We start from the raw sequence: 17,358 nt of genomic DNA, 5'->3' as shown, positions 1-17,358 counted from the left end.
CTGACCCACAAATACAGTATTGGTATCAGCAACAGAGAATACTGATACCAAGCCATGCTACAAAGTGATGCTTAGTGGATGGAGGTTAACTAAAGCAAAGAACACGTCTGGGATTGTGGGATTATTTCACTCCTGAGACGAACTGTAGTAAAAATGCTCATTGTACTTTGAGGGAAGGCATGACGCCCAAGGATTTTATGATATAATAACTGGACAGGATTAAGGTTTAGGATCATTATCAGTACTTGGCATTGGCAGATACTTGAGGATTGGATATCAGTATCAGAAGATAAAGCATTGTGGTACGATATAAGCTTCCATTACTTGTTAGCTACAATTGGGCTAGTAGCTCCAATGTGGAAAAAAAAAAAACCCAAAAAACTGAACGTTTTAGTAAAAGTCTTAGATGATCATCACAGTACATATGGGGCTAACTAGCACTTTAAGCCTTATATATTCCTATATCATTAATAACTATAATTTAGTTTGAAAATAACACGAAACATATGATTAGACCAGCATCTCCGCATCTTGTCTGTATTATTAACCCATGTTGAACTAAGTGTCTCTTCGGTATGAGAGAAGTATGGAAGGTCATTGAGGGTAATAGTGGGAGTGGAGGTTAATGATGTTCATAGGTCACCTTGGCCTTGCCTAGATTAACCCTGTAGAACCTGGATTAGGGATCAGGCCTAATTAGGCTAGATTGGCAGGCCAGTAAATGTGGCCCAGAGAAATCTGTGTTGGGCCTAGGATGGGATTTAGGACTCATGCCAGCTTCTGGAGCTCCACCAGAAGAAGCTGAAAATGCTGATGCAGCTACAGACCCATTAATCCACTCATCTCTGAAGTCAAACATTGGTCAGCTTTGTCTTGAAATGATGGTTCAAAAAGATATCCAATGTTTTGAAAGCCTTTTAACTGAAACTAAGGGTGTAGATCAATTCAAGGTGGCTTTATTTAATGACTGTCTCAAGTGCAATGGTGCCACAGAAATGTTTAAAGCTGAACATACTTAGTGCAAGTAAACTTCAATGCTAATGACAAATAAATTCAATTGCAGTTCTTTAGGCAATGATTAAGTGCATAGTAAAATTTCAAATTCCATTTATTTTAGGATAAATAGTGGAATAGTGGAATACAGACAAGCAATACAGCAGCTGCTTTGAGGGGATGTTCACATTTGAAAATAGCCTGAGAATTTTATTTCACTCAAAAAATGAGTGGATACTTTACTGCGTCTATTCCAGCATTCTACAACAGATGCTGTTGAATCTGCGCCCTCCTTTTTTCATGTCTTGTTGAAATCAAGTCGTTTAAATCTTAAAAATCTAGCTCGTGTTATTTTCCCGCTTTTATGTGATTTGTTTTGCTGTCAGCTGTGTTACCTTTATTCTCTGTGTAAATTGGAGAGTGGCTGGCCTATTTAAACTGCAGATCAGTCGCAGGAATGACACGAGATCCAGGGCTTTTGTTATGTATTACTCGCTCAGTTCAACAAGTGGAACAGTCGTATAAACACAGGAGAAACAATAGCTTCTCAGGCCACCTTCTTTGGAAGCAGGAGCGCTACTTCTTCCAAATACTGAGGTCAGGAGTTTCCAAACGCTCAGCGGCTGCTAAAAATAGCCTAATATATGTCACCACTACAGGTTTTACTCTCGCTCTCCCTCTCTCTCTCTCTCTCTCTCTCTCTCTCTCTCTCTCTCTCTCTATTTGGATTACGGTGTGGACTGTGTACATTATGAGTAAATGGTTGGACTATGTGTATGATAAATATTTGACTGGCTTTGAAGGGCACACATGAGAGCCTTTTTAAAAGACAGTGATTTGTGTGTGGCCTATATCCATGACATTCCATACTGCGGCAACCATTTTCTATTGTTTTTCCTGAGATGTTCATACAGACGTTGCATTCGTCCTCTGGTGTGTCTTGGTTGTGCCTGTCCTCCAGTCTTGTTCAGACATTTTCTCTGATGGTTGTGTTTCCTTCAGGTGCCACCCGGGACATCGGATCGGCGCTGACCCGGATGTGCATGCGGCATCGCAGCATTGAGGCCAAACTGCGCCACTTCACCAAGTATGGATATATTGACATTTGTTTAATTACCATGCTTCTCAAATACTGAACATTTTAGCATTTTGTATACATTCATTCAAAGTTTGGAATGATCATTCAAATTTTGAAAATGACGTTTTAACGCAAAACCAGTTCGGTTGCACATATTTAATGGACCAGGATTAGGCCCAATCCTGGTCCTGGACAGCCCTGCACAGTTTAGCTACAGCCCTAATCAAGCACACCTGATCCAGGTGATGAAGGCCTTCAGGGGCATCTGAATGTTAGAGCCAGGTGTGTTGGATCTGAACCCCTTCCGGGGTGGTAGATCTCCAGGATCAGGATTGGGCACCCCTGCATTAGACGGTGTTTAAAGAATGCTGTTGGAATAAAATTAATATACAAAATGCCTCATATTTTAAAAGTGCAATCGTGAACAGACATAAACACGTAAAACCACAGCCTTCAGTCAGTTCAGCAAACAATAAAATGAAGCCATGTTAACCACAAAGAAAATTACAGCTAGAATGTGACTACAAGCAGGGTTTGAGCCATAGAGCCGCCTGTCACTCAGAGTTCTTGTGTAAATCCACATGACCAGAATTGCCAGAACACATACACATACACACACATACAGTATCAGGATATAAGGTCATACATATGTGCCACATGTATTAAATATATGTTAAAATCTGTGTATAATAATAACATGGGTCCCACATCTATCATGGACAGTTGTTCGCCTCAGTTTGAACACCACTGGTGAAATGCTTTATTGATTTTCTAAGTGAAAATAAATCCACACATCCTCTACAGGGAACACAGTTACATATGGCATATTTATGTCATGACATGATATATTTAATGTACATATATAGGTGGCGCAGTGGGTAGAACTGGGTTTCAATTCCCCGGGGGAGCATTCAGGGTCATTTCTATGTGGAGTCTGCAGGTTCTCCCCATGACTGTGTGGGTTTAATTTGGGAGGATAAGCTTAGAAGATCAGTGTACATGTATAACTTTTTCCCTGGCCACATTTATGTTTTGCATGTTCTTGTAGACGGTGCACTGACTTATATTCACTTAGAAAAGCATTACCAAACATGTCATTTGACCAGAGCTCTCAAACTTGCACAGGACTGTTGATTTAAGTGTCTATATGTAGTCATAATATGTCCTTTGTGTGTTATGTATATGTAAATATTTACATGTAACAGTTAAACAGTAACAGTAACATGTCCCAGATGTATCATATGAGTGCAAGTAACTATATGTAATAACAATAACAATTGTTCTGCATGTGTTATATATACAATACAACAAGTTCTGCATGTGTTATATATACAATACAACAAGTTCTGCATGTGTTATATATACAATACTGTGCAGGTTTTAGGCACCTAAGGACATTTTATTTTAAGAGCTATTTAATTGTGTGTGTGTGTGTGTGTGTGTGTGTGTGTGTGTGTGTGTGTGTGTGTGTGTGTGTGTGTGTGTGTCTGTGTATGTTTAGACTAGCTAATATTATAAACAATAATATTGATAGTAATACAATAAATATTAATTTTATATATGTTATTGTTTGCTTCACCATTTTCAAACCTCTTTTTGGCTAATCAGTACTTCATTAAATTAAAGCAAGAGTGCTGGTGGTGGATTTGAACAAGTCTAATGCAATGTTTGGTGACTTTAGGAGAAATCTGGAACCAAACCTCTTAACTTCACACCTCACAATATATCAACTACTTTTATATTTTAATAACTACTAATGTTTTGTTTTGTTTTTTACTAGTGTAGTTATGTTTATTTGTATTAATTCTGATGTTATGTAGTGTTTTTACTGGCAAAAAACACGTTCTACTGAGATAAATGCCAATGCATTTTAAACGCTTTAAACAATTGGCTTAGTCTCGCTGAAAGTGTCTGTAAGCATATAATACGGAAACTCTAACCTCAGTTACCAACCAAATGGTTTACTTCTTTCAGTTTAATGAAATGTCTAGATTTTGTAAAACATACTACAGATTCAGGGCCATGTATGAACTCAGTCAAGCACAGAGAGACACGTAGACACACACCTCACTCTCCAAGCTTGTGTAGGGCTTTAATCTGTTATGTTAGTACTGCAGCACTTTGTCTTGTGGTGTTCCAAAACAACATTGTCAGGAACTCACACTGTCTCAAAATCTGATCACACACACACACACACACACACACACACACACACACACACACACACACACACACACACACACACACACACACATTCACATTCTCTCACCTCATTAGATGACATCTGTTGACAATTTCCATTGACAGCCTAACGAATGGAAGCCCCACAACCTTCAAAGCCACACTGTAAACCTCACAGAAGGCCATCATCTTTCACTGACTTTAAAATTCCACTCACATAGGCAAAAATCTACATAGTTAAAAAGAGAAACAAATAATGATGATGATGATGATGATGAGGGTTCATTTAAAATCCTCTACATTTCTATACTCATTTTTATGGTTTGGTTAACCCTTAGAAGCCAATAGTTATTATTTTGTTTACCAATACTTTTCAAATATAATAGCATAATAACATGTTTAATTACATGGTAAGTTCTGCCGTTACATATGCATTCAATTTACATTCTGTATCGAGCGGTTCAGGGCCTCCGTTTTGCAGTTTTTATTTGTTTTCATGTTCCAATCATAATAAAAGATCTACACTTCTACCTACAAACATGAAAATTAAAGTTTAGAATATGTAGTTTGGTCTGCTTGTTTTAACAATTATACTATTATTATTCACTATGTTAATTCATTTCAAATTACATCATGCTTTTCCTATAGCTGAAGACCTGACTACATATAACCATGACTTCCAAGTGTTAACTGGAAAGAGATTTTGCGAATGAAGGAATTTTAACCAAGGTCTGCTATGAAATCATCCTGGGAAACATGACAAAATAAAGTCTGTATCTCTATCATTTGATCTCTCTCTCTCTCTCTCTCTCTCTCTCTCTCAGTGCTCTAATGGAAAGCCTGATCAACCCACTGCAGGAGCGAATTGAAGACTGGAAGAAAACAGCCAATCAGCTGGACAAGGATCACGCCAAAGGTTACTCATAATATGCCTTGGATTACAAAAATAACTGGGTTATTAAACATGTGAAAAAGTATTTGATAACAGATGTCCCACAAAGCGAAATGTTCTGCATATTTCTGCATATTTTCGTTGTAGAGTATAAGCGGTCTCGCCATGAGATAAAGAAGAAATCTTCAGACACAATGAAGCTGCAGAAGAAAGCTAGAAAAGGTATGTGACCTCATTTTCGACTGTTATACGTTTTCAGGGGGAGCAGTACTCACTGCCTGCTTTAGTGACAAATTCAGACCTTTGTCTCTTTAATGAAGGTTAAAGAAATCTTCCAGCTTTCTGCAGCCTAGTCTCAGTCAGTAGTATACAGCTCATTACTGCTGGACAGTTGACTTGCTGCTGAAGTACCTGCCCAATGGCTGCTATTCTACATTTAGAATCATCAGGTTTCATGTTCTTTTCTAAAGACCAGAGAAATATACAGGAAAAACGAAATTATTGCTTGTGGTAATCACCTGTATGCACCGCTAGAATGAATGGAATAAACCCAGCCTGACTGAGCGCACTGTTGTACTAGCTATTGTAAAGACTAAGACCAGGATGTCGGTCGGAACCGCTGCAAAAAGGTCATTGCAAACACTGTAGCTTTGCACCACAGCATCTAATCCGCCATAGTAACAGCAGGAACTTTATGTCCGGTTGCTATAGCGACAGGTAAAGCTGAGTGATCTGTGTTACATAACCGTCCCCTGCTGCCTGGAAGAAATCTCAGCCTGCTGGAGGAACTCAAGGACATCACTTCAAGGTGAAACCCAGCAGCTCGGAGCAGCTCATGCAGTCATGTGCCGTTTGATCGACACCTATGCTTTATGGACTGTGATTTGACTTCAGTGGTGTCCATGACTTGTGATGGACAGCCGAATTCCCAAAGCGTTTCATATCTGCTGTCTAAAAGCTGTGGAGACTGAACGAGAGAGTAATCTCATGGTTCTCAGTAGTGAGGCCATTGATTTTGTAATGTAATGCCTCCGTCTAGTGGTTCCTGAGTGAAACTACAGCTTTCATGTCATTTGTTGAGCCATTCCCCTTCTCATCTCAGCAGCCAATAATTTGCTCTCTTGAAGCGTGGATGATAATTCAGTGTGTTACTGGGAAGACTAAACAAGGCTACAGCTTAAAGTAGACAAGTAAATGATATTCTGTGCAGGAAAAGGTATAATTCATTGCATTATACCACATATATCGTATGTGTATGTATATGTATGTTAACTCCTTAAAATCCCAGGCTAATTACATACTAAGGTTTATTATTCAGTATCTACAGGGGCGTCAATACAAATTAACCGAGTTATTCTTAGACTATAGAAGAGTGTAATAACACCCTGGGCTAATAATAAAGATGTAATTTCGGACAGTTTCTATTGATCGGTTCATCATGAATCGTTCATGGACTGAAAAGACGAGTGGCATTTTCAATAATTTTAAGTTTTGACATTGACTCCATTTATGTATAAGATTGAAGGTGCCATTGTATTAAAGTATATTTGTACACAATGCTTACCTGTTAGTTGTGAGGAGCTTTATTTTGGTTGGGTTTTTGGGTTTTTTTGGTTGCTGCAGTGGTTTTGCTCTAACATTCCCAAAGCACTTTGGCCGTGAAATGAGCTGTGGTGGCTTCTTTATACTAACCCTAACATGGAGCTTTCCCCCCTCTCTCTCTCTCTCTCTCTCTCTCTCTCTCTCTCTCTCTCTTCTCATATCCTTCACCTTCTTCTGAATACCCCTGCTATCTTCCATTCTCTCCCATTCTCTCTCTCCCTCTCTCTCCCTATATATATATATATATCCCATTGTCCCTCTGTAGAGCTGCAGGGTGAGTATGATATTCCCCACAAAGCTGCTGCTCCTGCTGAACATCTTCTAGACTCTTAAAAAAGGTGCCAAAACAACTCTGGAACAGTGCCACAGAAGAACCGATTGTGGTTACCTAAAGAACCTTTCAATGGCTTAGATGTGGGAGTGTGAAGAACCTTCACATGCATGTTTCCTAGAAACTTTACATTATGTGGAAAACCTCTAAATGGTTCTTTATACTCACGCATTCACATAAGAAAGTAAGTTCTTTAAACCACCCACTTGAAGGTTCTTTAAATTGTTCTTTCACTTACAAAAGTGGGCAGGGGTGACCAGCCCCGGTCTTGGTTTTCTACCACCCTACAGACTTTAGCTCCCACTCCAATTTAACACACATGATCCAAGTAATGAAGGCCTTCAGGAGCATCAGGGCCAGGGGTGTCAGATCAAAATGTTTCATGGTGGTAGATCTCCAGAACCAGGATTGTGATGCACTGTTCTATGGCACTGCCCCAAAGAACCCTTTTGGCACCTTCATTTTTAGAACGTATGGTCTCTCTCTGCATGTCTCTTTTTCTTGCATCTAACACAAAAATTGCAACATTGAGTAAACTCTATCAGAGATGCTGATATGCTGCATGTATCAGACTCTAGTGGCTGTCTTTGCCCTTTTTCCCACAATGCCCCGGGCCTCGCTTTTATTTTTGCATGATTAGCCGATGATCTCTCAGCATGTTAGCTGTTTGTGAAGATGCTCTTTTTCCGGATAACCAACTTTGCGTCCAGGGTTACGACCATCTCTAACAGTTGATGTCTTGCATGACTTAACATTGTTCACATCCTGGGGGAGTTTGTTTTGTTTAGTGAGAGTAGAAAGCGTTGGGGGGCTGTGTAGTCCATCTGTTTGTCCTCCATCAGCTGTGTAGATGCTAGTCAGAGTCTGTTCTGTGTTCATTGTGCATTTTGAGTAGCAAAAGTGGCAAAGTGCTTTCCATCCTAATGTCCACTCTCTTTTCTTTCTTCCCTTGTCCACTCTCTCTGATATTCCTGCCCTGTTTTACTGTTTATTTTACCCTTTTACCTGCTCTGTGGCATGTTGTTCTCTCTTCTCCTCACCTTTTCTCCTTTTCTGAATCGTCTAATCCCGTCACTTCAACCCGTTTCCTGGTCCTTGTCCTTCTGCCCCCCTTTTTTGTTTACTGTCTCTCCTACTCCTCTCCTTCCTGCACCTTGCGCTCTGTCGCCCGCTGTAGGCCGAGGGGATCTGCAGCCTCAGCTGGACAGTGCCATGCAGGATGTGAATGATATGTACCTGCTGATGGAGGAGACTGAAAAGCAGGCAGTGCGGCGCGCCCTGGTGGAGGAGAGAGGACGCTTCTGCACCTTTATCAGCTTTCTGCAGCCTGTAGTGGTGAGAACCCTGCACAAGGCTTATTATAGTACTCATATTTCATGCTGAGTGTTCACATTTTATATTGATGTTCATGAAATTAAAGGGGAATCCCACTGTTTTTTCAAAATTTCGGCATAATTATAGGATTAAGAGAAACACAGCCATTCACAATGCTTTGATGTGAAATGCTGCATTGTGTAGATATATTGCATGACTTCTTGTTGTTAACATCCTTGGAGTGTTGATTTTATTTTATGGGGTGTTCTTTTTGTTTACTGTCTTAGATTTATTGACAGTGGCGGTGATAGGAACCAGAGGCTTTAGTGTGTGCATTACAAATACAACCATTTCATGTTCTGTCTAAACAGTGAACCTAGTTATATGTAAAGTTGATCATGGTGAAAACTTTGGGCAGGACTTTGCTGTACAACACCATGTACCTCTGCTTGCACCTCTCCGCCAAACAAATCATAAAAAAATATCTCAGGCATTAAACATGGTGTTTGTAACCATATGATGGCTTTCTGTGAAGTAGCCTTTAGAAGCATTAAGGAGTTCAGATGTTTGGATCCCACTGTCAAATATTCTAAGGTGGTATGATTCTCTAGAGTGGCACAATTCACATCAAAGCTCTAGATTTATTTACATATTAATGTTTTATTCATACAGAGATTCATGAAATATCTGTGTTATTCCCCATTGTAACTATTCAGGTCACATATTTGTTATCTTTTTTTATTATCTGGATGAAGAAGCAGTGAATTGAAAAGCTTGCACCACTAAATGAAAATGTTCTTTTTTAGGTTTAAATCATATATTTCAGTTATAGTGAAGAATGTAGTAACCTTTGTATCTCTGACTATTTCTCCTGTCAGAATGGAGAAATTGCCATGCTGGGAGAGATCACGCATCTCCAGGCCATTATTGATGACCTCACTGTGCTGACCACTGATCCCCACAAACTGCCCCCAGCCAGCGAGCAGGTACACTCCTACCTTTAACACAGCAAAACATTAAAGGATTAGCACTACCACTGAAGACTGCATTATTTTTTTAGTAATAATATGGGCAAATCAGATATTGAGGGCTACATTTTGGACTAAATTACAAAGATTTCTCCAATATTATCTTAATTGAAAGGATGAGTTAAGGTAATTTGCTTTCAAATTGGCCCAAATAACCCAAACTCATCCTATAAGGAAAGGCTTGTAGTAGGGATGGGGAGTGAGGGCTGGACTCCAGCACAGTTGGGTGTTTTCCCTGCTTTACCACTCCAGCTAAACTTGTAGATTTTAAGTAGATTTTAGACTTGTAGAACTTAAATGATGATGGTGGGGGCAGTCGTGGGCTGGATGTTAGAGAATCAGCCTCGTGACTGGAAAGTCACCGATTCGATCCACTGAGCGGTACGTGACTGAGGTGCCCCTGAGCAAGGCGCCTAACCCTCAACTGCTCCCAGGGCGCTGCGGTTAGGGCTGCCCACCACTTCGGGCAGGTGCGCTCACTGCCCCCTAGTGTGTGTGCTCACTAGTGCATATGTGGTGTTTCACTGTACGGATGGGTTAAATGTGGTGGTGAAATTTCCCCGTTGTGGGACTAATAAAGGTAATAATAATAATAATAATAATAATAATAATAATAATCACTTAACTTAATCTTAATCTGATGAGTTGATCACGTAAATATCCCAACAGTGATCCTGGATATCTGCAGAAATTGACTATATTCATGAAGAACAATGACCATCATCAAACAAATATATGTATCCATGAAATAGGAGATTTTAGAGCAAAATAGGAGATTTTAGAGCATGTTTTTGGTCCATTTTTCATGAAAATCAGAATGGCCATATTCCACTGATGTAGAAAAATAAATATCAAAAATGGAGAAACATTTTTTTGTTGTTATTTTTTTTGGACTTTTTTTTCTTTTTTGATTCCTCCTTCATTCTCCGGACTTCTCTGATTTGAACATTGACCCTAACAGACCTTTATTTGAGCTGAGCTCCATCTTATCTGTAAATAATCAACGTTTTGTCCTATAGCACACCCAACAGTGCACTGGGAGTTGTCTAAGTGTGCTGTAAAGAAGTAGTTGTGGACCAAAATGTGCACACTTCAGATATAGACACAGTTTGTCAGTGTAATGGTGTAATGTGTAATGGTGTAATGTGTAATGGTGTAATGTGTAATGGTGTAATGTCTAAGGGTAATGGTGAATCCTATAAAGCTGAGGCGTAATATGCTTTTTGCCTCGTTTAGGAACAATGTAACTGCAGAATTAGCTTTTAGCCAGATTATCACATTCTAAATAAAACTCGCTGAATGAATTAGCCTTTATTATTTTTTCCTGTCCTCTGCTTTTTCCATTGTTTTTCTTGCACTTTCTGAAACAGTCTGTACCAGTTCCATAATCGCTACATGTTCGCTTGAATAAAAGCTTCATTTAAAAAAAGATGACAAATTACTAATTACTTACTCTCAAACTCAAACTGTAATGAGATTACTTTACTTATAACTTCCTGAAAATGATGAATCTCTCATATTTTTCATTACTTTTATGGCACTTTCTAAAACCCATACAAATATGTGCCATCTGGAAAGTACAAAGGAAAAAAAAAACGTTTTGGTCATTTATTTAGTAATAAATAGCCAGGAATGATCAACATCATTTGAAAAGCATGTCATTTTCACTGCCTTTGAACGCCACACAGCCAGATATGCTTGATTAAAGTATATAAAATAATAAACTAGCCAGCAGAAACAGTTCAAAAACTGCTCAAAATGAAGTATTTAAGATTAAAGTGTCATGTTTACAGGACTGATGCTGATCGAGGTGGGATGTTTAGAACTAAAATCAAATTTTCTAAATTTTACCTCAAGATTTTATTTCCGTAGCCAAGACATGTTTTGTGTCTGTTTCCTTCTTTATTTTTACATGGGGGCGACAAAGCTAATGCAACTAAATCATGACACTTAACTGCATCAAGTTCTTAAGTCATCTCAAATAATTGTGTTGATTGGTGGTGTATAAGCTTCCACTACCTTTTAGCAACATGAGTCTCTACATCCAGAGAACTAAAGAGGCATACTTTGTACACCAAACATGTTGACTGATTAATGACTTTTGTACGAATAAAATGATGTATTTATGTAATTTTTCACACAATTACTGCTTTAATTGTCTTCGTAAAAATGATCAATGTCAATGCTTATGTCTCTCTCTCTCTCTCTCTCTCTCTCTCTCTCAGGTAATAAAGGACCTGAAGGGGTCAGACTACAGCTGGTCCTACCAGACCCCTCCTTCCTCCCCCAGCAGCTCTGGCTCTAGGAAAAGCAGCATGTGCAGGTGAGAGACAGAGATAGAGGAGACGTGGAGGAGATGGAGATTGTGCTCTCTCTCTTTTGAGTGTTGCAGCAGTATATTTATACTTTTAATGTGTTTTATGAATGGTGCTTCAGGTGTGCCTCAGTATGTGTATGAATGTGTGTGTGTCTGTGTGTGTGTGTGTGTGTGTGAGGGGATTTCTGCTAAAGTGGCGCTTGCATGTCTGCCTACCTGCTGCTCCGGCCCACACGCTGCGATCTCTCTGTCTTTTTATTTCTAAAGAGTGCTCACATGTCAGTGTGCGATCCTGTGCCTGTCTTTGTGCCCATAACAAAACCAAAGTGCATTAATGACCCAGCATGAGCGGTGCTCTCTGGCCATATCAAACCATAATTATGTGTGAGGGCCTGCTGCTGAACCGTGGGCTATCCAAATGAAATGTAATAATGTGTTATCGGGCATGTAATCTGCTACGGGTTACGCCTGTCGATTTTGAGACAAATTATTCTGCCTTTATGCCATTTGACAAATGCTTTAGTAAATGCAGTTCAGAGACCTGTTGTAAGTCCAATGCTGTCTGTGATCCCCTGAGGTCTGATTTGCAATTAAGCCGCTGAAAAAGGATATCTGAAAACGAGAGATATTATAGACCCCATTTCATGGAAAACCCACAATTAGAAGTTGATGTACTTTGAACATTGTGCCCTTCACACGTCACATAGTCCACACAGTCCATTTATGGAATACTAAGCTGCCAAAACATCATCTTGAATTCATCGTTTTTGAGGTGTCATGATCCCCTTCCTCATTCCTGGTTGTTAAGTAAAGATATCAGTTCAGCCTTCCACGGGATCTACACATCCGAAAAAGCAGCTGAAGGTTTTTTTTTCCCCCAACTTTCTTGATAATTTCCATTCATACTTGAGGTAACAGCTTGGGAAAATATAAAATTTACACAAATTTTCCACCTATCTCAGGGGGTATCAATAAGCCATCCACATTTTGCTTCTTTAGTGTAGCACTGATGCTGTGAAGCTAATTTTGCTAACAGACATTAGTCAATAGTCACCGAAATCTACTTTTCCACAAATACATCCCCAAAATTTTACTTAACCCACCCAAACCATATCCAGGTCTTCTGTAGCCTCTTAAACTCCTTGTAACCAGCAAAATGCACTTCATCATATTCTTCATAACTTTCATATTTCATAAGCTACATTCAATAGTTGGGTGTCGTATGAGGCTATAACTCTTTTTTCCAGTCAAATAGATGAGTGATGTCATTTTAAACCAATAAAAGAAATAATAACAACAATAAAAGAAGCTGATTTTTTTCTACTGAAAGTCGACCCATTTTCCCACAAATCTGGGCTATAAACTATAAACAGATGGCATCTCAACATATACAAGCAGGCCTCAGAAAACAACAATAAAATATAAGAAAAATTTGGCCCCTTAAAATCTCTCTGTTCTGCAGAACCCCCCAAGCATTATGTTTCAGCTGCAGTTGATAGATGCCAAGGTCAAATTAAAAATTAATGTCTGAGAAAGATTCATCTGGATTGTTGATAAGCCCATTTAGAAAGCACTTAAAGCTCTCCATCCAGCTGTGCTCTGCGGATCTGCTGCGCTGTGTGTATGTGTGTGGTGTCTGTGTGTGTTAGCAGCCTTGCATGGAGCCAGGGGAAGTGTCTCTTTGTGGACTTCTCAGAATTGCTCACTGTGGACACAGCCCATGCTCTCCATGCCAGGCCCCCTGTCCTGTACAGTGTCAGCCCATGCCTGGATGTCTCTCGTTCTCACACTCTCTCCAACCTGTGTCTTCCATCTACCTCTCCCTCCTGCCCCCAAACCCCTGCTCTGACCCCCTCTCCCCCCTATACACATCGTCCATTCTTAATTTGTGTTGATCTTTTGAAATCTGGCCTTTTCTTTTTATGGCCTTCCATCCCACCCCTCGTTATCTTCATTGTTAATGATCTGAACCATCTTTCTTATCACCTACCATATTCCTCTCTGTTACATTCCCACTGATTTGCATTCATTTTTACATTTACTCCCTTTCTCCTCATGCATATGATTGATCTCCCTGCTCCTTTTATTTTCTCAACCTTATAAACCCCCCCCATTCCATCCATTCCATCTGAATGACTTTGCGGATCATATGTCTTTGCTCACACCCCTCCACACCCCTCCTTCTCTCTTCATGTCCATCATTCATGCTTTTCAACTCCTTGCCTCCACCCTTTCAACCCCCTCCCCCCCTCCACACCTTTCCCTCTACACCCTCCATGTCCTCCTCGTCCTCCGTGGCCCAGCAGCAGTGTGAACAGCGCCCACAGTAGTGCCTCTCGCTCCTCGGGAGGCTCTCAGACTCACTCACCCAGTTCATCCTGTCGCTACCGCAGCCTGGCCCAGCCGCTACCAGGGGGTGCTCACCGCCTCAGCAGCGTCTCTTCCCACGACTCCGGCTTCATCTCTCAGGATGCCAATGTCTACTCCAAGCCCCCCTCGCCCATGCCATCGGACATCACCAGCCAGGTAGCACCACCTCAGCTAGCTTGAGCTGTTAGCAACAGCTGTTGAAGTTGTTGATTCAAAATAATATTTTTGAGCTATTTCAAAATGTAAAAAAAAAAAAAAAAAAAAAACATTTTTACTGTCTGTATTTCACCACTGTATAAATAATGTGTTGCGTTAATTTGTTTGTTTATTCAGCGTACTTCTCAGTAATATATAATAATCTAATTGAATTGTGGTGATATTTGAGATTTTCTTATACACTAATCACATCCTAAATAAATGTAATTAAAACCAGTTTTTGGAGTCAGATTCAAACAAAAAAAAAGTAATATATTTAAAATGCATTTAAGATACCTAGTACTGTGCAAAAGTCAGAGACCACCCTTTACAAATTAATTTCCAGTGAACTATTGCACTATTGTCTCAATAACTAAACATAATATCTCATTTTTCAGTATTTAGTGTTTAAACCCTTTGCTTTTCTTATGGCTTCCATTGTACTTAATGGCTATATGTGGTCACTGTCCAAGAAAACCTATCTAAAAAAATGTAAAATATCTAAAAAAAATTGCAACTTTACAGGAGAAGGTAAAAACGTTCTTTACCCAAAATGCGTGATTTTTTTATTAGTCTGTTTATAGCAAAATTTTGCACAAAATAAAGTAGAAAAATAAAAATAAAAAAGACATTTTTTGGACATTGATGATATACTAACAACAAATATGTTTCATTTTTATTATAGAGAATTCTACACGAGTAGCAATTTGAGTGTTAGTACTGAGGTTGAGGTTTTGCCCATTAAAATCCTTTTACTCTCTTTCTTTGTTCTATAGAAGTCATCGAGTTCAGCGTCCTCAGAGGCCTCCGAAACCTGTCAGTCAGTGAGTGAGTGCAGCTCTCCTACAACAGTAAGTACACACTTTCACTCTCACAGTGGCTTTTAAGCATGTTTTGTTACTCCCTTTTACCACAGCATGCTTTCTTCAATGCATATCAGTGTACCAGTTCTGGTTCTGTACATCCATGACAAGTTATGAAAGCTCAATGTTCGTCTTTTACTGTTTATATGAAAATGTGCTAATCCCATTTGTTTTAACCACTGTTAACACAACATTCATGTTAGGGCTGCGACTAATGATTATTGCTAAAATTGATAACTCATCTAGTGGAAAAATAATGCTTTCACAATTTTTCTCTCACTTTGCCTCATCTCAGCTCCACCAGCGTTCAGTGGCTGTGCTTAAATAGCATACTGTGTACTGTGCCTGTATTTATTGCATACGCAGATCCTCATGTCATTTTATACAACAGTTAGTTCCAGCCATGCAAGCTGATTGGTTGAGAGGTGTTCTAACCGTGCTGATATTTTGCCAGCTGTATCACTAAGTGGTTGGTTAGGTTGGTGGTTGGTTAGTGTAGTGGTTAACACCTTTGCCTTCTACACTGTAGACTGGGGTTCATTCCCCACCTGGGTAAACACCCTACACTATACCAATAAGAGTCCTTGGGCAAGACTCCTAACACCACGTCAGCAAAATGCCGAAAATGTAAGCTGATTTTTCACATGGAATGCAGTATTTCACCAGCATATCTCTGGTTGCATGTTACAATATTGGGCGAGAGTAGAACATCATCCGGATACTTTTTGTGTACTGGAAAAAATTGTGCTGGTCACAAACTATGTAGTACTACTCTTTGGGCACACTTAGTGTGCGAGCAGGATATAGCAGGCTATTTCCAACATGTCTGAAGGAATTTCTTCTTTTATAGTGACATGACACTATAGAAGGCATATTGCCCCCTATAGTGTATTGCAAGCTGCCAAAATGATCGCTTTTGTCATATGAACATTGTAGAGCAGGGATTACCAATCTTATATGCAAACCTGTGGCTGCAAGTTTTCAGTCCAGCTCAGCAGGAGTTCCTCACATAACTAATCAGTTGTTTGAACAACTAGTTTAACAAGTGGAATCAAATCTCTTCTGCTTGATTGGAACGAAAACCTACAGCCACACCGGCCCTTTGTCAGATTTCTTTGTTAAAATGAAAGAAGTAGAAGTTACTCAGTCAGGAGAAATACACACACCTTATCTAAGCTGCTTATCCTTGTCATGGGGGGAGCTGGAGCCTATCCCAGCGGTCATTGGGCAGAGGCAGGAAGCACCCTGGACAGGTTGCCAGCCCATCGCAGGGCAGACACATAGACATACACAAGTCAAGTCAAATCAAAGTTTATGTATATAGAGCTTTTTTTCAACAGTTATTGTCACAAAGCAGCTGCTTTGAAGCAAGAAGCAAGCCAATGGCAACACGTTGTCAGGAGAAATAAAAATAGACAGATAATTAGATAATTGATGCTTAAATGCTCAGAAAAAAAAAAGTCCTTTATCAAGAGCCTGAAGCACAACTTGCATTAGATTTTTTTCTTCATGTGCAGTTACACATTTCCACCAGAGAGTCTCCAAAATCCCCCAAACTTACATAGTGTAGCTTTAAGTAAACGGTGCATCTTTCTATTGCCCTTTTCCAAAACTGACATCATTGCTGATTAATCAGCTGCCAATTTTTTGTTGCAGTCCTAATATGTGTACAGAAAAGTCATAAATCCACTCCACTGGCGTATTGATATGACAGCTGAATGTATGTATTTCCCTGTTATGTACATGTGAATGGGTCATGGCACAGAATGGCATGAGTGGATACTCTCTCTGCTCTCAGCACAGCACGTTTCCTTCCGCTCATTTGGCCTGAGCTGTCTTATGATCATCATAGTCTTTTACTCCTGCAATGAGTCAGCCCCTCCGGTCCCGGGTCACGAGAGGGCGGGGCTGTGTGGCTACTCTGACCATCTCGATCTTGTCTCTCCGTTCCGCAGTTTGGCTCGTCCTTCGCTACCTTCCGCCCTGCTCTCTCTCACACTGGCTCCATCAGGCCTTTCTCTGTCATACTTCCTGCGTCCCCACCCTATAACCGCTCCCCTGGATCCAACACTTCCTCTCCCACATCCAAGGTTCCTTGCTGGAAGGTTTGTTTCCATGGGCACTTTTTATTTGCAGTGATTTATTTTATTTTATGGTTTGTTTATATATTTTTTTGCTTTGTCTGTATCTATGT

The 17,358-nt window shown here is 39.9% G+C and overlaps 1 protein-coding gene across 6 annotated transcripts in view; it reads left to right on the top strand.

Annotated features, from left to right (window-relative positions):
* Positions 1–17,358, top strand: part of mtss1lb (MTSS I-BAR domain containing 2b) — a 111,404-nt gene that overhangs the window by 79,324 nt on the left and 14,722 nt on the right. Inside the window, exons 4-12 of one of the 6 annotated variants that reach the window (XM_017716406.2) lie at positions 1,996–2,080; positions 5,077–5,168; positions 5,292–5,366; positions 7,012–7,020; positions 8,255–8,412; positions 9,270–9,377; positions 11,645–11,742; positions 14,130–14,262; positions 15,078–15,152. In XM_017716406.2, the coding sequence (XP_017571895.1) occupies positions 1,996–2,080; positions 5,077–5,168; positions 5,292–5,366; positions 7,012–7,020; positions 8,255–8,412; positions 9,270–9,377; positions 11,645–11,742; positions 14,130–14,262; positions 15,078–15,152 (833 nt within the window). Of the gene's footprint in view, positions 1–1,995; positions 2,081–5,076; positions 5,169–5,291; positions 5,367–7,011; positions 7,021–8,254; positions 8,413–9,269; positions 9,378–11,644; positions 11,743–14,039; positions 14,263–15,077; positions 15,153–17,358 lie in introns of all 6 variants that reach the window. The other 5 variants (XM_017716403.2, XM_017716402.2, XM_017716407.2 and 2 more) reach the window with 5 other exon arrangements.

This window comes from Pygocentrus nattereri, chromosome 25 (assembly GCF_015220715.1).
Source record: "Pygocentrus nattereri isolate fPygNat1 chromosome 25, fPygNat1.pri, whole genome shotgun sequence".
Taxonomy (NCBI): domain Eukaryota; kingdom Metazoa; phylum Chordata; class Actinopteri; order Characiformes; family Serrasalmidae; genus Pygocentrus; species Pygocentrus nattereri.
The sequence above is the reverse complement of the archived record's forward strand: the minus strand, read 5'-3'. Positions and strand labels throughout refer to the sequence as shown.